We start from the raw sequence: 19379 nt of genomic DNA on the forward strand, positions 1-19379 counted from the left end.
ACCTCATTTTGCTGACGGGGAGCTTTCCAGCAGTCTCTGAAGGCAGCTGTTTAGAGATGAAGCCCAGCATAACTGCCGCCGTTGTGTAATGATAGGAAGATAGGCCTGCGTAGAAGTAATTTACACATCTAAGGAGACCCTCCTTATTGTGTGTGACAGTGCGCAGGGAAAACATTGAGTTTCCTGTGATGGCAACTCCTCCCCTGCTCCTTCCTCCCTCTCACAGCGAGTACAAAAGCAACATAGAGTTTGACAGCTGCAGATTAAAAAGCATTGAATGGGACACAGGCATGACTAGCATGTTTTTTATATGCATAATTCATACATGCCCGTGTCGCCATTTTACCTGCTGTTTGGGCCGGCACCCAAGGTAACCCCAAGGGAATACAGATCAGCATCCAGTCTGTTTCGGATAAGCCACAATGGGAACAATAGGATGATAAGCACATAGATTTTGTGTTCACCCTGCTGAACCACCGCAGCTGATACAAAACCATAGAAAATATCATTGCTAACAGCACAGCCACTTGATAACGCTTGGCACAGCAGTGGCAGCATTTCTGAGCACAAGACAATGCCCATAAACTGACCGTGCCTCTGTTTCCCAGTTGCAAGTGATTGAAATAAATGCCTGCAGTCTACTGAATGTTAGGTGTTTGGGTGCACTCTTTGGATCTTGGTCCCTGAGCAGTGGGAAAATACTTTTTGAAGGTGCTATTGGTCTTATAATACCACTCCCTTCTTACTCTGTTATATTTTGCCACATATTATTTTATAGCTCTGGTCATATTCGTAGTTTTTTTCAAAGAATCATAGAGTTGGAAAGGATTTCCAGGGTCATCTAGACCAACCTCCTGCAGAATCTCTGGCTGGTCGGGCCTGGAAGAAATTTGCCTTCTGATCTGGCAGTCGGCATTTCCCTGGGCAAGAAAGTGAGGGCCACAAGAGCCAAGCACCAACACAATCCCTTCTGCCCATTCACATTCTGCTTAAGTTCATAGAATCAGCATTTCTGTCAGATGGCTATTTAGCCTCTGCTTAAAAACTACCAAAGAAGGAGAGCCCACCACCTCTTGAGGAAGCCTGTTCCACTAAGGAACTAACCTGTCAGGAACTGCTTCTGGGTGTTTAGGAGAAAATTCTTTTGAATTGGTTCCATTGGTTCAGGTCCAACCCTCTTAGGCAGCAGAAAACTACTCTGCTCCATCCTCTATGTGACAGCCCTTTAAGTACTTCAAGATGACTACCATATCACCTCTTAGTCATCTTCTCTCCAGGCTAAACAGACCAAGCTCCCTCAACCTTTCCTCTTATGACTTTTCCTGTATCCACACGCTTAAGAGTTAAAGCAGAGTGATTCTTTCCAGGGCCGACAATACAAGCTGGAGTACCAACATTTCACTTTTCAAGAAATAAAACTTAGCCCTTTAAGCTCAAGTTCAAATTTTTATTTCGCTACAAAAATCAGCTCCGGAGAGTCATCAGGAATAGTAAAAAAGTTAGATGCAGTCCTCAAGGCCACCTTCCCAATAAGATTCCACTTGGCAAAGGAGTTTAGCAGGGCTGCATTCTGGCCCCTCTCTTCTTTAGCGACTATGTTAACCCCTAGGCGTAACACTGAAGAAATCTAAGCTTCCATTCTCCAAAGCTGGCAGATAAAACAAGTCCTACTTTAATGTATGCAGGCAATACTGTCGTTCTTTCTTATTAATAAATGGGCCTCAGGAGAGCATTCTGTGCTTCACCCAGTAAAGAGGAGCAGCTTGTGGTACACTACCAGCACCCCAAAGTATTGACCCAAAAACATGGAATCCATAGATAACAAATAGAGGGCGGCAACTAGCTCTGGGCTGGGAAATACCAGGAGACTCTGGGGGTGGAGCCAGAATTGGGTGGGATTTGGAGAGGGAGGGACTTCAGTGGAGTATAATGTCACCTGGAAATAAGCTGCAAAACTGAGGGATTCCCAAGTCCTACCTGGGACTGGCATTCTTAGTCACAGCAATGAACAAACAAAAATCTTTTAATATCTTGGTTTAGTCTCCCATTTGTCTTGAAATTGGAGAGCTCAGTCACTGCATGACACAGCCCACAGAGCTTCCTCCTCCATTCTTCTTCATAAAAAGGGCCTCCTTTATCTCTTCAGTATTCAAGGTCTTCCAAGGAAAGGTTTTCACCCAGCTCTTATACAGTTCCCAACTATGTATTCACAAAGAAAGGTGCTCACTGGGAGAAATACAAAGTTCCTACGAGTGATCCGTGGAGTTCTACAATGTATTCCAAATGCCCTTTTCAGGCTAGAGGCTGGCCTAATCCTCTTGGAGACTACTTACATCCACCTACTGGTTAAAACTCATCTTCAATCTGGTGGGTTTAGTACCCTTGATCCTTGCTGATAGCCACTGTTCAACGGGGCAAAGAGCAATCACGGGGAAACTCCAGGAGCACCCCCCCCCCCACACACACACACACACACAAGTCTTGCTGTAATTTGTGAGTCAAAAAGCAAAATAGATAATTAAACAGCAGTTCTGGGATCATGCCCTTCAATCAGATATGGCACAGATAACAAAAATGTATCCCTCATTTCCTGTGACAACATTCTGAGATGCCAGTCCATTTTTCTTGTTATTTATTTAATGTCTTTCTGCCCAAGAAGGCTAACCATCTAAAATTCAAAAGGACAAAACACTAAATGAGAGAATTGGTCAACGTACCATTGGCATTCTTCTCAGGAGCTGAAGGCATGATCACCTAGGCCTGGCCCTCTCCTCCATTGCCTCTTGCAGCTTTTCTGGATTCCTACACAGCATACATGGAGTCCCAAGAGTGGCGAAGGCCACACTGGTGACTCCCTGTACAATTATACCTTCACCTCTCAGCAGAGTCACCTCATCCCTGGAATTCAAATATCAATGATGCAATTTCCAAACAAGTCAATGTACATGTTAAGGAGCAGTGATCATCGCACGTTGACTTCTACTGAGCTAGCGTTTGGGTGCTTTGGGTTTTGAGACTGTGTCCAGAATATAGTTTATTTTTACTCTAAGGCAAGGGTAGTCAACCTGTGGTCCTCCAGATGTTCATGGACTACAATTCCCAAGAGCCCCTGCCAGCGTTTGCTACAGCGTTTGCTGGCAGGGGCTCATGGGAATCGTAGTCCATGAACATCTGGAGGACCACAGGTTGCTTACCCCTGTCCTAAAGCATAAGAACTAGAAATGGAGGCCGATCTACCGCTCTGTAGATCCGGTGTCTCAGAAGTGTCAAGAGCCTTGCAGTGAGACCTCTGAGTGAGTTCCTTGCCTGCTATTTACCTCGGTTTCCACTTGTGAAATATGGAAATGGCTGACGGTTTGTGGACCGGCCGTGTTTAACCCTAATGGGTGTAGTCCAGGAAGTTTAAAGTCTTGAGGACAAGCCAGGGGGAGTGGGAATCAGGAGGAGTGTCGGCAGCACACTGTGCTGACAGGAGTCCCCAACGCTGCAGCCACAATAGACTGTGCAGCCGTCCCTCTCCTAATCTAACTAATGAAGTAATAATGACTCGGGTGCTGGCAGGGGTCCAAGCTGTCTAAACTGCTGAGCCGAACTCACTCTGTATGGCTCTCTCTGGAGCGGACAGTAATCCGGCTCCCTCCAGGGCTGCCATGTTTTTAATTTTTTTCAAAGGTTTCCTTCAAATGTGCCTTTTTTTTCAGGACAGGAATCTTTAGGCTCTTCCAGATGAATGAGCTGGTGGGCAGGCCAACAATTACATTCTGCACACGCTTCATGCACAGCTATGGTAGGTCCAGCAAGCATCATCCAAAACTCACTAGGTAAAGGAGGACTGCACAGAGTCTACATTAACTTACACATTCTGTGACAAGAGAAGCACAGTTGGTGACCTGTGCATGTCGTGCAATCGAAGCTCTTTGTATAATTTATTTTGCAGATGTAGTTATTTTGCACAATTTGGTCTGCATCAACTTGATCTGGTGGGAAAGAAGCAGGAATCTACGTGGGGGAATCTACCCATGTAGAAGAAGAAGAGTTGGTTTTTATACTACACTTTTTCCTATCCAAAGCAATCTCAAAGTGGCTTACAATGGTCTTCCTTCCTCTCCCCACAACAGACACCCTGCGACATAGGTGGGGCTGAAAGAGCCCTGAGAGAACTGACTGGCACAAGGTCACCCAGCTGGCTGCATGTGGAGGAGCAGGGAATCAAACCTGATTCTCCGGATTAAAGGCCGCCACTCTTAACTGTTACACTAAGCTGGCTTTCCTAATATATAATGTATCCTGAATATCCAAAACGAGCAGTACAGCAGTGGGATAAGTTATGGCATCTGCAGCCCCCTGGAGTGTTTTTCAAGAAAAGGTTGGACGCTCATCTGTCAGGGATGCTTTATATACAGGAAATCCTGTCTCAGAGAGCAAGAGATTGGACTGGTTGATTCTCTGGGTTCCTTCCAGCTCTTAAAGGTTCTTTATGGTTCAGTGAAAGCCAAAGAACTCCACAAAGTCTGGCAAGTCTAAAAAAGAAACCCTCAGCGCTTTTCTGACATCACTCCGTAGGAGCAGCAGGTTTTTATGCCACTGTTGTGGGTAAACTAAGTCTGTCCTGAGCCTTGCGGGAGCACCGCCTTGTTGTGGCAATGAGCTGTACAAGGAGGGGCCCCCTAAATAATGAGAGCATTGATTCTCCACTGCCTAGATGGGCCATCCAACTGCTAGCCAGGACCAACCCTGCTTGGCTTCCGAGATCAGGGCCTTTCAGGGTTAGACACGCGTAAATCTGTTGGTTGCAATAGGATGAGGAGTACTTAACTAGGATCAAATGGCACCTTTCCCCTTTAAATTAACAGGACTTGGAGGGAGCTTAATTTTGGTCAGATCATGCCCTTTGTGAGGCTGCATTTGTAATGATTAGAAGTGAAGCGGAGGACAGGGTAAGATTTCTTCGTGCATCGTAAAATGTCATTGCGGAGGGAGCCCTGAGTTCAGCGTTTGTGTGCAATTGTTCTGTGGACACACAGCAAGGAACTCGCGTGTAAGCACAATGGTCAGGAGGTAGTGAAGCGGTGCTTAGCAGGATTTCAGATGCTGCTAATTATATTTACGCCTCAAAGGGGGGAAAAGTCATCTGGTGTAGCCTCAACCCTCAGTCCCTGCAGCAGCCTGGAATAAATACCTCAGAAGGAGGACACATTATAACCCCAGAATCTGGCCCCCAAACCCTTTCCTAGTTAGCTCACTATAATTAAATATCATGCAATATGTTATATGGAATGTTGCTCAGAGATTGGCTTCGGAAGAATTAGTGCTTGTTGCTAGAGAGACTGAAGTGTACCTCAGAGGACTGAGACAGACATAACGTTGTGGAGCAGTACAGCCAATTTAAGAAGCATCCTCAGCCTTCTCTGTTTAAAGTTACTCTGTGGTATCCGGAGAGGGAGGGGGAGAATGCTTCTCTACGTTGGAAGCAGAATCCTGTTATGGAAGGTTTGATTGGCTAGTGTCTGTACTGTCATGAACTCACCTTCCCTGCTTCCCAGGTCCCTAGGCAGTTTTGTTAATTTTAGAAGGGGATTATAGTGTTCACAGTACAGTTTAGATTTTTTTTTCTGTTAAAAGCAGATAGCCCTTCTGACATGTGGGAGGAAGAGCCAGACTGACCAGTGCACCAGGTTTTGGTTTGGTAATCCCCATCATTTCTACAGACTTGACAATTTCACATCTGTCATTGGGAAGTAAAATGTGGTCACCCACAGAAAAAGTAGGGATTTCTGCACACTTGGGAGACTGTGCAATATTCGCCTGCAAGAATAAAATGCAAGTGGACCAGATGGTTCATTACACTTAAAGAGTGAGAATATTGAAGATAGTCAAGGGTCAGTTTTTGGGAGGGGTGGAGAGGACAAAGGGGGGCAGGATTGGCCTGCTTGAGCCCTTAATTGCTTATAGTAGCTTAATTTAAAAGGAAGTCTCTATCCCATTCCTTTAGAGAGATATAAATGGAGAGGCAAATGCCTGCAATGAAAGGGGATAGAGACTTTAAAAAAAATTCCTCTGGGGTAGCTGGGAAAATTGCTGCCATGAGAGATTGGGGAGGGTTTTGCCAACATGGGCAGGACTGGGAAGATCCAGACTATCTTGTGCACACATACGCCAGGCCAGTTTTGCGGCGATATTTCCCAAGAGATTGCAGCAAAGCAGGTTTTGGAAAGATCACAGAGAAGAAGGAGGAGACTTTGGAGTGTTGCAAGGTTGATGCAAAACATGGGGCCAGGGACTGCTTTCCAATAGTATCCAAGCTGGACCAAACATCCTATGTGTAAGATACCAAGGATGCTGGGCCTCTAAGCCACTTGGAAGCTAAAAGAGTCCTGGTTGGGGGGGGGATTAATTAGGACCAGAGGAAAGGGCTTCTTTGAACCTAATTAATTAATCCCCGCCCCAGAACAGCAAAGTGGGCTGTATGGATGAAATTGGGGTCAGTAGATGTGAGCCCTACTCCCAAATATTCCTGTTCTATACTGTACCACTGACAGAAACCTACTTAGCACCTTGGGCCATCCTGTGTTGAAAACTTCTTGGATTTAGAACTAGCAGTGCTGTCCCCAATTACACCCTTCCAAGCCCATGGTCTTTAAGGGTTTAACTCTGTTTAGGATAGCACTGTGAGAAGGAAGCTATTCATTAACAGTAGAGCTCACCAGCTCCACTTTATTACACTACTGGGAAATATAAGAATAGGTTTTACGTAAAGACACCATTGTGGATTTCAACTCAAGAAGCTTTTTATAGAAGAGAAATGTTAATGAAAGGTAAGTGGTTGACCTATCATGGTATTCTAGAATTGTAAAATGAAATCTAGAGACAGTTTAAAACCAGAAGGTCACAATTGTCAGTGGTTTTTTTATGAGCAACTTTTAAAGAGATTTAAAATGGATAAGAAATGTATGGTTTTGAAGATTCTATATCTGTATTGGAAACAGTTACATACAAATGATGAGCACAGCAAAAATGTATAAACTTTTGCTGAAATATACAGAAGAGGAACAGGTAAAGGAGTGTATGACAAAGTGGCACAGGAACTTTGGTTATCACATACAATTTGAACAGTGGGAAAGAATGCGGTTGAAGGGGATTAAATTTACATTATGTTCCAGTCTTTTATAAGATAATGCATAGGTGGTATATGACGCTGAATAGATTGGGTAAAATGTATAAGAATGTTCCAAATAAATGTTGGAAGTGTGAGCATTTACCAGGAACCTTTATCATACATGGTGAACTTGCTCTAAAGTGAAGAAATTTGGGGCACCAATACATGCATGTATGCAAAAAAAATTAAACATTAATTTTCAAGTGAAACCAGAAGCATTCTTGTTAGGTTTGATTGGCAGAAAACTAGAAAGAAACACGGAACTTTGTTTTTATATATGACAACAGCAGCACGGATATTGTATGCTCAGAACTAGAAAACCGCAAGGATTCCTACTTTAGAAGACTGGGTAATGCAAATGAGAGAACTTGGTGAAATGGCTAAACGTACATCATTGCTCGGAGAAAAGTCAACAACTTCCTTTATTACTGACTGGAAACCTCTTATGGACTTCTTGCAACATAGAGATAAAAATAATTTGCTGACTTGTGGTTTTAGAGAGTAAGAATGATATATTAAGATGTCTAAAATTATTTAGCTATAAAAGATAAATGTGAATTAATAAGTGATGTCTTATGATATGGAAGGCTGGAATCAAAATCCATGGTAATGAGTTTGATGTGTCTGTTCTTTGTATTTTTTTCTTTCTTTTCTATCACACTGTTCTATTTCTGCCTTTTTTTAGTTGCATTGAAATTATTAATAAAAATCTATATACATTATGACACTACTGGGCATGCTGGTGGGAGGAGGATTTCGCAGTTCATTAATTCCTAACCACCACCACCAAATCCTCACCAGCCTCCAGTGTCTGTATATCTGTCATGGAAACTGCAAAACTGGGGAAGAAATGAAACCTGCTGTGAGCCCTCTTTTTTGTATTACATCTTTTTTCACTCTTAGCTCCCAAGTTGGATGCATCCACCACTTGATACAGTTCAGAGGAGGGAGGCCTTATGCAGCACGGACCCCTGCTTTCTTTGACAGTATTTTTGTGGTTATAACACTGGCTGCTTCCACACAGGGTCAACACTCAAGACCATTTCCACACCGGAGGCTTCACGCCGGCCTGGAGGCTGGAGTTTGAGCCGGGGCAGGTTGCCCAGCCTCTTCCTGCTCCTGAATGGGGGAGCATTTGGCTCGGTTCACCCCGTCTGCCCCAGATTTGCGCTCCGATACGGGAGGCGGAGCAGCGAACTCTCCTTGTAGCTTTTATTGCTCCTGAAAATACAGAAGCGTGTGCAGGGGCAATGGAGTATCTACAAAGCAGTTTTCCTCAAATTACCTATCCTTAGCCTCTCTATGCCTCCCATTCCTCCTTGCCACTGGTTGGCTTTTGTGGGATTTTTTGTAATTAACATATCACAATGGTGTTATAACATTATGAGTTACTAGCTCCTCTGCAGGGCCCTGAAAACGGAGCTCTTCCACCAGGCTTAGGGTTGAGGCCAGTTCGAAGAGAAGATCTATGGGCCTCCCCCAAAGGAGGAGTACCCCACCATGTGTCATCGGTGGTGGTCATCCTCTCCCTGATTTTTCCAGCAAGGTGGGTGGGTTTGTTGCTGCTGGTTATTGTTCGTAGTTTAATTGTTGGCTTTAGTGGAAATAGGGATTTTAGGGGTTTTTACTGTTTTATTTTGTAACCCGCCACGAGCCAGCTTTGCGGGTAATAAATTCAGTATTAATGGGAATTAATAATAATAATAATAATAATAATAATAATAATAATAATAATAATTCCCATCTTCCATTTTTCATAAAATAAATCTGTAGCCATTTTCATTGTGGATATATAAATGGAAAGGCTATGGAGAGGCTCCACCAAGCTAAGGACTAGGACTTACTTTCTTAAATGAAAGCTGGGAATTAACAGCTAGGTCATTGTATATGTGTATAGATCAATGTTTATGCGTGTGTGTGTGTGTATGCATCAATGTTTATTTGTCAGTTTCTGGTTGTTAAAAAGATTGAAAAAGACTTCTTGTAGTAGGGGAAAATGATAGCCATAGAAGGGATTAAGGCAAAGAAAATGATGATGTGTGTAGGATTTTGAAAAATGTGCACTGTACAAGCATCCTTTGGGCTGTTACCTTTCAAATCAGGTTAAGAATGAAAGAAAAGCCCTGCTGGATCAGACTAGTAGTCCATCTAATCCAGCATACTATTCCACACAGTGGCCAGCCAGTTGACTGGAGTGCCAATAAACAGCATGGAGGCTAATGCCTCCCCCAGATGCTGTTTCCTAACACTCGTATTCAGACGTTTGCTGCCGCTGTATACAGAAGTTTCCTTCAGCCATTACGCCTGGTAGCCACTGATGGACCTTTTCTCCTTGGATCTGTCTGATTCCCTTGTCACGCCATCTAAGTGATGTACCTCTGAGGAAGTGTGCATGGCCATGAAAGCTTATGCCCAAAATTAAGCTTTGTTGTTCTTGAGGGTGCCATTGGACTCAACCTTTGTTCTGTTGCTTCAGACCAACATGGCCACCTGCCTGAACAAGACTCTCAAGAGGTCCTCCGTGCAGGTCTTGAGCAGTCCAAGCCCTGCTTGGCTTCCTCAAGAGGGCTGCACCCTGTGCCTTGCAACTGCATCCTGGAGCCTAATAAATGGGCAGTGACATCTTTCCAAGGGAGGATCTTCAGCTCTATAGGAGAACAGGCTCAGGGGAGAATCCTTGACGCATCACTCCGCCCAAAGCACCAGTCCCAACCTTGAACCCTGACTTGACTGAGCCAAAAGAATGGTGGAATAACTGTGCCTCCAACAGTTGCAAGGAGGATGGTTGCCCTTTGCTTAGGCAGCTGATTCAATTAAAAGAAAAAGATGTTTCTGGGTATCCATATAGATGCTGTACCTGGGCTCATAATGCACAGAGCACGTAACTCCTGAATCAGGCCTTCAGAGCCCGTGCAGCTATTTTCCTTCCAGGGCATACAGAGCCCACCCCACCCCCACCCCCAAATCCACCTTCCTCGACAGATGGATGCTTATTTTAATATGACTGGCACTGTGATCCCTGATTACCAATGCCGTTGCCAGCTCTGCTGGCTCGTGTTTTCGGAGCACGGCTATCTGGTTTAATTAAAATGCTGCAGATTGAGGTTTGGATGCTGGCAGGTTAGTGTATGCCTTTGTTTCTGAGAAAATGCTAGGGAAGGGCCTGGCCTATGACAGGGTGCGGAAGAACGATGTAGCAAGGCTGGCCTAGGAGTGTTTTGTTCTCCGGCTGTGGCCAGAGGCCTCCTGTTGCTCTTGGGAGGAACAGATTGGAACAGGATACATCTGTAGAGGGGGCATAATAGGAGGAACAGCACCTAAAGATGAGAGCAGGAGAGAAGGAAGGCGGGTCAATGATGAAACCGAAGGTTTTGGGCTGTGCCCCTGCCTGCCCCCCACCCTGCATCATTTCCTTTCTTGAAGAAGGGGATCCAAGTACCACTTTTTTCGCCTCCCATTAATAAAGATAGAGCACAATCCACTGGCCCCACTGAAATGGAGTTGAGCTGGGTGCCTGAGAGTTCAGAGGAGAAGGGCGAAAGAGCAGTCCCAAGACTAGGCCAAGAGTTTTTCTGCACCTGAGGCTGAAAATCTAAATGGCAGCCATCCTACTTCTGCTGGCAGAACAATTACTCAGAATGCAGCCATACATTTGCTCCCCTTTTATAGCGTTAGGAGTCTGCAGCTGCCTCCTTTGTGGTACAGCCAACCCTGGGCACCTCAAGATGAGGGTGGAATCCACCCGAAGCCCCGAATGGCGGCAAAATTGCTGAGGCTTTTCTTTTTCTTTTTCCTCTAGGCAGCTGCGCAGAAATCTGAGCCTGAGCTTCATTACAAAGCTTCTGGGAAAGGTGCACATGGCCACAAGCCCTTGGCAAGAAGAGGACCAGGTTGGTGCAGGAAAACGTGGGAAAGGATTGTGTGGGGGAGCTGGTCTCAATTTCATCCAGGTCAGAGAAGAAGCCCGGGCAGATCTATAATAGCCTTTCGGTGGGTTCTTTTTGGAACATTCAGAGAGCCTTCGTAGTTTTCAGTGGTCAAAGCAGCATTTCATTGTCCGCTTGATTGCTGACATGCCCTGCAATGGAATGCCTGCACCTTTCAAAGGATGCTGGGACTACAAGAGTGCTGGTAGGCTTGCTAGGTTCATCACGGCTGGTCACTGATGCACCCATTGCACACTGCACAGGATGAGTCACCAGATGTGCGTTGTGGGTTCTCCATTTGAGTATGTGCGGTGTCCATTTGGATTAGGAAAAGGAGCATTTTCATGACCCCTTGCATCGCTCTCCCAAGCCACAATGGTCCCTTGAGAACTATTTGGCCTCTTGGGGGAGCCTCCATGGGACTTAAAATGTCAACTTTCCCCCGTGGCAGTGGGCTGATCTGTAGCATGGGACAATGTGTCTTGCCAGGTGGCACATCTGCCATGGTAGATTTTATCCGTGAAGAACCCCCCCCCCCCCAAAAAAAAAGCTTCTGTGTGTAAACCCCCATTTCTCTGTTAAACCACGGCTGTCCATCCTGGGAGGGGTCATGGACACAAGAGTTCTCTAGGGCGCCACCTACTGTCGGATCCTTCTCACTAGAGATGCTAAGGACCGAACCTGGCACCTTCTGCATTCCAAGCAAATGCTCCACCGCTGAGCCAGAGCCTGTTCACCCTCCCAAAAATACTGAATGGCTTTGTCTGAGCCTCACTTTTATTAACCACATCTGCAGCTCATTTTCGTTTGCTTGTGTCATGGTTCACACACAGGAACAAGAGATGTTTCCCCGTCCCTTAGAAAATGCTACTAAAACGAGTTTCAGTTAGTGACACTGAGAGGGGAGTTGAAGGGTTGAAGCTTCTCTCTCCCCTCCAGCTTAGCCTGATCCTGACTGGAGATGTGCATTTATGGAAGTACCTTTAAGAGATCCGTGGTCTTCATTGTCTTTGGTTTGGCCCTAAAAGGGGGATGGGGGGGGAGGCTGGTAGCATGTTGCTGCATACATTGGAGAGGAAGGGGTTAAGGAGTGCTTGGTCACTTGGCATGCACAGGAGTCAGCGGACCCGACAGAGTCAAAGTCGCTGCCAGTTCAAGACCCACTCAGTTCCTAATATATATGCCCCCCACCCCCGTTAAAAAATTAGTTGCCCAGCAGAGCCGTATATTTTGTTTGCCGTTCCAGCAATTGAACGTAATTTCAAAATTGCCAAGTTGGCTTATTTCAAAGCCCATCACAGTAGACACTCTTCTGGCGAGGCGTGCAGGTGGGCGGCTTATTTTTGTGTATTTAGCTATATATACGTTTAGTGATTCATCCGTGCAACTAAGCTATTGTTTAAATATCCTCCCTGCCTTCTTTTTTTAAGGGAGAAGAATCAGCAATCAGCAAGCACAATGGGGAGCAATGGGAACGGAGTGAGCAGAGGAGAGATCTGACAGATTGCTTTCTCTCTCCTCTCCTTCGCTCCCCCTCCCCATCCTCCCATGCTCTGTTGAAACAAAATTTCTGCTGATTTGTTAACATTCAAACCCACAATGGGGTTATGAAGAGTGGAAATGCTTTAGAGGCAGAAAAGGAGTGTCATCTATGCTATGAGGAACATTTTTTTTCTTTTTTTTTTAACCAGGGCAAGTTTACACATGATTGGGGGAGGGAGGAGAGAACCAACTGTGTTAATACAACAAAACAAAATCAGAGTCCAGTGGCACCTATAAGACTAACAAAGATGCCACTGGACTCTGATTTTTTTTTGTTGTGCTGCTTCAGACCAACACAGCTACCCACTTGAATCTGTGTTAATACAATAAGGTGACCAGATTTTAACATTGGTAAAGCGGGACACCATTGACCGGGGAGGGGGGGGGTTCTTGATTTAAAATTTGGTCTATATGGAGCAACAAAAAGTTTCATAGAACGCATAGAATACAAAAATAGCATTGTAATCTGTACACCGCCCGTGGCGCCGCGGGCGCCACGGACTAAATAAAACAGTAAGGGGTTCTGGGGCGGGATGTGTCCGGGATGAGGAAGGGTCCGGATTGGACCCTTCCTCATGACAGACAACCGGAGGGACCAAACGGCAGGCGCGAAGCGCCTGCCGATTGGTCCCTCCGATTCCCAGCCCCAGCAACTGCGAGCGGCTCGCAGTTGCTCCCGGCCTGACGTGGTGAGAGGCGCGAAGCGTCTCTCACCGCGTCAGGCCGGCCCCAAGGAAGCCCCCGCCGCAAACACAACACAAGACTCCAGCCGCCGAGAAGCTGCAGAAAAAAAAAAAACACCCCCGGAGGAGCCTTTCGCCGCTAGCGCGACGAGAGGCAGCAGAAAAAAAAACCCCTGTAGGAGCTCCAAGCCGCCGCGCCGACGAGAGGCAGCAGAAAAAAAAAAAACACCCCCGGAGGAGCCTTTCGCCGCTAGCGCGACGAGAGGCAGCAGAAAAAAAAACCCCTGTAGGAGCTCCAAGCCGCCGCGCCGACGAGAGCTAGCAGAAAAAAAAAACCCTGCAGGAGCCTTTCACAGCTCCAAGCAGCAGAAAAAAAACCCCGGAAGGAGCCTTTCACAGCTCCAAGCAGCAGAAAAAAAAACCCTATAGGAGCCTTTCGCAGATCCAAGCAGCAGAAAACAAAACCCTGAAGGAGCCTTTCCCAGCTCCAAGCAGCAGGAAAAAAAACCCCTGTAGGAGCTCCCACGAGAGCTAGCAGAAAAAAAAAACCCTGCAGGAGCCTTTCACAGATCCAAGCAGCAGAACAAAAAACCCTGTAGGAGCCTTTCGAAGATCCAAGCAGCAGAAAACAAAACCCTGAAGGAGCCTTTCCCAGCTCCAAGCAGCAGCTCCCTGTAGGAGCTCCAAGCCGGCACGCCCACGAGAGCTAGCAGGAAAAAAAAACCCTGCAGGAGCCTTTCACAGATCCAAGCAGCAGAAAAAAAAACCCTGTAGGAGCCTTTCGCAGATCCAAGCAGCAGAAAACAAAACCCTGAAGGAGCCTTTCCCAGCTCCAAGCAGCAGGAAAAAAACCCCTGTAGGAGCTCCAAGCCGGCACGCCCACGAGAGCTAGCAGAAAAAAAAAACCCTGCAGGAGCCTTTCACAGATCCAAGCAGCAGAAAAAAAAACCCTGTAGGAGCCTTTCGCAGATCCAAGCAGCAGAAAACAAAACCCTGAAGGAGCCTTTCCCAGCTCCAAGCAGCAGGAAAAAAACCCCTGTAGGAGCTCCAAGCCGGCACGCCCACGAGAGCTAGCAGGAAAAAAAAACCCTGCAGGAGCCTTTCACAGATCCAAGCAGCAGAAAAAAAAACCCTGTAGGAGCCTTTCGCAGATCCAAGCAGCAGAAAACAAAACCCTGAAGGAGCCTTTCCCAGCTCCAAGCAGCAGGAAAAAAACCCCTGTAGGAGCTCCAAGCCGGCACGCCCACGAGAGCTAGCAGAAAAAAAAAACCCTGCAGGAGCCTTTCACAGATCCAAGCAGCAGAAAAAAAACCCCGGAAGGAGCCTTTCGCAGATCCAAGCAGCAGAAAACAAAAAAACACTGTCGGAGCCTTTCCCAGCTCCAAGCAGCAGAAAACAAAAAAACCCTGTCGGAGCCTTTCACAGCTCCACGCAGCAGAAAAAAAAACACCTCCTGGTGTCCCCTGGGTCCTAGCGCCCATTGCATTCCTGGTTGCAATGGGCTTTCTTGCTAGTATATATATATTTTTAATTTCAACATAAGTACAATTTGCCAGGTACCCCCAGATGTCCCTCCAAAAGTGGGACAATCTGGTCACCTTATAATACAAGTCACCTGATAGCCAGGGATAGGTTGGGGCTAGGGTTGCCGACTCTGGCTGGGAAGAGGGGGGGGGCGTGTTCCTGGTGATTTGAAGGTGGTGAATGCCTGTGGGGGGCATTCGATAGTGACCTGATGCCACAGAGCAGGTTTTCTCAACCAGGGTTTCATGAAACCAGGGGAGAACTTTGCTCTGATTACACATCTGCCTCACCCCGCAGTCTGCAGAAATGGCATGAGCCGTGCAGACCTTTCAGGAGGGAGGATGCCCGAATGGGCCGTTGCATTCGCCATCGGGTTTTGATCTTCTGCTTGGGATTCCGCTCAGTACAATGCCTCGTATTTGTGCCTTTTCCAGGATTTTGCCCTCTGTTATACCTTAAGCAACATTACAATTTTCTGCTTCCCCTTTCCCCGAGCCTTGCGAAGTTCACAGCAGCTTTTTGAAATCTGGTCAGAAGAGACTGGTCCTGCAGATCCATTGCATAGATGCAGGGGTAGTCAAACTGCAGCCCTCCAGATGTCCATGGACTACGCTGGCAGGGGCTCATGGGAATTGTAGTCCATGGACATCTGGAGGGCCGCAGTTTGACTACCCCTGGAAGGCAGAAACAAGCACACAGCCCACAACTTCGAGGGACCGTTCATTTTTCTCTGTATTCATCAATGTGACGGGATCATGGATCGAGCAGAGCAAAATCCTCACAAAGGCATTCCAATAATATTCGGATGCTGCATCGTCACTGCTTTTTAGAATCCTTCATACTTGTCCTTTATAAACAGCAACATTTGGGATCTAATGTCAGTCATGAGATACGGTGAGATGTGCCGAAAAAACAGGATCAAGTAGCCGCATGCTGCCAACGGGGGTACAAAGAGTGAGTTAGACTTAGAGGCTCCTGCAGGGTGGAGGTTTCTTACTATGCCGGCATCAGCAACTGTATCATATCTAAATGGGAGCCTTTTGTTTGTTTGCTTTTTTGGAATCTGTCTCTGACACCCACATCGCTCCCCCTTCCTCTGTGCCATTTCAATGGGAGACAGAAATGCAGTCAAGGAATCGTAGCTCTGGGTCAATGTCATGTGAACTGATCCCTTTCAGCCGAAACCCACACGCCATCCTACAGAAGGTCAGGCCTGGCTGGGAACAGAGGCTGTCTTTCTGAGTGTCCTTTTCTGCTCTCTTGAGGGCTGGCTGGGATTGGCTCTGTTCCATACGCTTGCTGTACCATTTCCTTTTTAGGCTCGAAAACCCAGAGACTGGAACACTGGTGGCAGGTTACAGAGCTGTTGTTTGGGAAGCCCAAGCAACACGTCGCTGGACAGGCAAGACCATCTAAAGGATGGCCCTGAGAGCTTTGCAGCAGGCCCTTATAGGGGTTGAGAAGTGTCTCCTGGTTGTGGCGCTATTTACATAAGCATGAGAGACAGAGAGAGAAAGAGAGACTCAGAGAGAGAGACGGAGAGAGTGCTTATGGGTGCAATTAATGCTTCTGTTAAAGACTCAGCCCATTTTTGCATGCATTTCTTCTCTCCTGGAAAATAAGTGCATCCTCACATGCTGCCCTTGTGTTTTGGGGTGGTTACCGACAGGTAAGACTGTGGCTCAGTGGCAGAACATGTGTTTTGCATGAAGAAGGTCCCAGGTTTAAAGCTGAAGGGTCAGGTGGCAGAGGGCGTGAAAGTCCTCTACAGTGACCTTGTAGAACTACTGAGAAGACAAGATTGGCTTAGATAGACCAACGTCCATGTACGGCAGCTTCATGCATGCCTGTGATTTTATCTGGGCTGTCCTAGATGGTATAGCAACCCCAAACCCATGGGGCTTTCCAGCCCCGGGATGGGCAAGAGGTAGCCTTGTCTCTCTAGTCCCCAAACACTTGTGCTGGAATAAACTGCGGTTCATCTCCAAGCTGCCACACCACTCCTGTCTCTTCCTCCTGCTGCAATTGCAGTGGGGTGGTTGGGAATATAAGGGGGTAGAAATTGGGAGGGCTGGTTCTCCAGCCGTGGCTGTGGAGAGACCCAAAGGAAAAGAAACCAGAGGCTAGAGTTTCAGCCACTGCCCTCCCCTGTAGCCACCTGGGAAGCCTCTTGCAAGTCACTCAAGAGTGGACTGCTCCGCATGGCTATCACGGGAGCAGCCGCAGGCCCCCAGCCCCGGAAGGCATATCCCTTGCGCCCATGCAACAGCTGTGGAGCCTGTGAGGGTTGTGCATTTGGGTGCACAGTTCTGGACTTTTTAAAATTAATAAGGCGACAAATGGACAGATAAAAGCCCAAATGTTCATGCAGGGCTTTTAAAAATAAATTCTAAATAGGCGGGCGGCGTGCCAAAAACACGGCGGGAGGGGCGAGGCAGCTTTGCCAGCGTTCAATTTGCTATGATTGCACATCTCTCATTTTTGCTTGTGAAATCGGGAAGAAGCTGGGCCCATGCCACAGCTGAAGAATTTGCTGTGAGCTGTTTCTTCTTCAATACTGTGTCTGTCTTCACTCTTCCTCTCTCTCCCCTCCCCTCGGTTGTTTTCTTATCTCTCCCGGTCCTTCGCCAGCACTAGATCCGTGTTTGTGCAGAAGAACAGCAGAGATTTCCTTGGGCCCCTGCAGCTCACCGCGCACTTTCTGCTGCCCATAACTGCAGCCCTGCCTACCTGCTAGGTCAGAACGGGCTCAGGAGCTGATCCTCTGATCCATTGCTCTGTCAACATATCACCCCTCACAGGATCGTGCTTACAGATCTCAGCCCTGGAGAGGCTACCGTCAGCCCTGCTTGCATGGGCTTTTGCTTTCCATCTCTGCTGGAGTGGTCTAAAAACGTTATGCGGGAGGGCAAGCAAGCAGCAGGTGGTCTTCTCTATCGATATTGACAGTGGTCAGAATCACTAGTTATATGGGTGGAGCGAATGAGATGCTGTGAGCCAAGAGATGCCTAGTTGAAATCTTGTCTCAGCCACAAACAGTGTAATCCCAAACAGAGTTAGGCCTTTCTAAGCCGGTTGAATTCAGTGGACGTCAAAGGATGTAACTGTGCTTGGGTTTACACTGAGGATCTTTTCATTTCCTGTGTTTTGGGAGCTGATCTCCACCCATTTTTCCATTTGTTGTCTTTCTGTTGGCTTTCTCTTGGCTTCTCCATACGTGCTTAAAGCACCTTTGATCCAGTTTGGGATCGCCTGGACTGGAGAAATGACCAAGGAAACCAGGAAAGGAAAACAAATGGAAAAGGAGAATGTGAGGAAGTTTTGGGGGTTTTTTTTTGGGGGGGGGAGGGAAATAACCTCTGCAGACTGTGTGAAAGGACCCTGAAATTCACAGGGCTTTAGGCAAGCCACCATTTCCCCACCTCACTTGTTACAGGTTTACCTTACAGGGATGTTGTAAGGAATTATTATAAATGCTTATTCTTATTACATGGTATTCAGGACCTTTGATCACTAGCATAACCTGTTCTTTGTATTGTTTCAACCCCTTCCCATAGCAAACGGGCAAAAGTTAAGGAAATGCCCTGTTTGTCCCTCCACACCACTATTCTAGAGGAGGCCCAGAAACTGCACCACTCACTGGGGGCCCAGCTGTTCAAATAGCCACAAGAGAAGCCACGGCAGGTTCACATGTGTGTGCCTGTGCAGACAGCAGCCTATGTCTGCTTCCCAGAGCATGAGGATTTCAGTGTTTTTTGTGGGGGTCTGGAATTTCCTGCCCTGAGTGTATTCAGTTGGATGCTGAGCAGTTGTTTGCCAGCAGAGCTGCAATAGGCAGTCCTGAGTCACCAGTTCATAAAAAAAAACAATAAACCTATTGGGGGATGGAAGGAGAAGCTGGGAGAGGCATGACAAGCTGACAAGCCACTACTTGAGCGGACCGCTTGGCTCACAGCACGGCTGCATAGCTGCAGGGCCCTGGGCTCTACAAACAGCCTGGGAGGAGTCCAGTCTACCTCCCCTGCAATTTTTTTCCCTACATGAAGAGTCAAGCATCTACTCTCACTTCTGTGCTTTTGTCCTGCACGTTCAGCCCATTGGGTATCAGATCCTATATGGAAGTGCTCCAGAGAGTCCGGAAACAGCAATTATGAGGGTTAAATACTCAGTTTGTTTCTTTATTGGTTTCCTTCCTTTCTCTCCAGCAAGGACCCTAGGGATCCATAGTTCCTCTTTCCTCCTGGTTATCCCCTGTGAGGTAGGTTAGGCTGAGAGAGTGTGACTGGCCCAAAGTCACCCAGCAAGCTTCCTTGGCGGTGAGGATTTGAACCTGGGTCTCCTAGATCCTAGTCCAGCCCTCTCCACCTTGCTTTGGCTCCCTGTGGAAGGGCTGTGCAAGCCTGCAACTCCCTCCTAGGATACCTGTCCAGTGTCACTAATCTGCTTTTGCTGTCCCTCATCATCATCCCCAGCTCAGGTGAGGTTCAGATAAGAGTAATGGCTTTGATTACCGTTCTTGCATTTGTCCCATCACTCTGTCTCCTTACA

The 19379-nt window shown here is 47.0% G+C and overlaps 1 protein-coding gene across 8 annotated transcripts in view; it reads left to right on the forward strand.

The window, feature by feature from the left end:
- FAM178B (family with sequence similarity 178 member B) overlaps positions 1-19379 on the forward strand; it is a 186268-nt gene that overhangs the window by 117296 nt on the left and 49593 nt on the right. For all 8 annotated transcript variants that reach the window (XM_077306258.1, XM_077306265.1, XM_077306260.1 and 5 more), the window contains one exon: positions 10956-11046. In XM_077306258.1, coding sequence (XP_077162373.1) covers positions 10956-11046 — 91 coding nt within the window. The remainder of the gene's footprint in view (positions 1-10955; positions 11047-19379) is intronic.

This window comes from Paroedura picta, chromosome 12 (assembly GCF_049243985.1).
Source record: "Paroedura picta isolate Pp20150507F chromosome 12, Ppicta_v3.0, whole genome shotgun sequence".
In the NCBI taxonomy this organism is placed as follows: Eukaryota; Metazoa; Chordata; class Lepidosauria; order Squamata; family Gekkonidae; genus Paroedura; species Paroedura picta.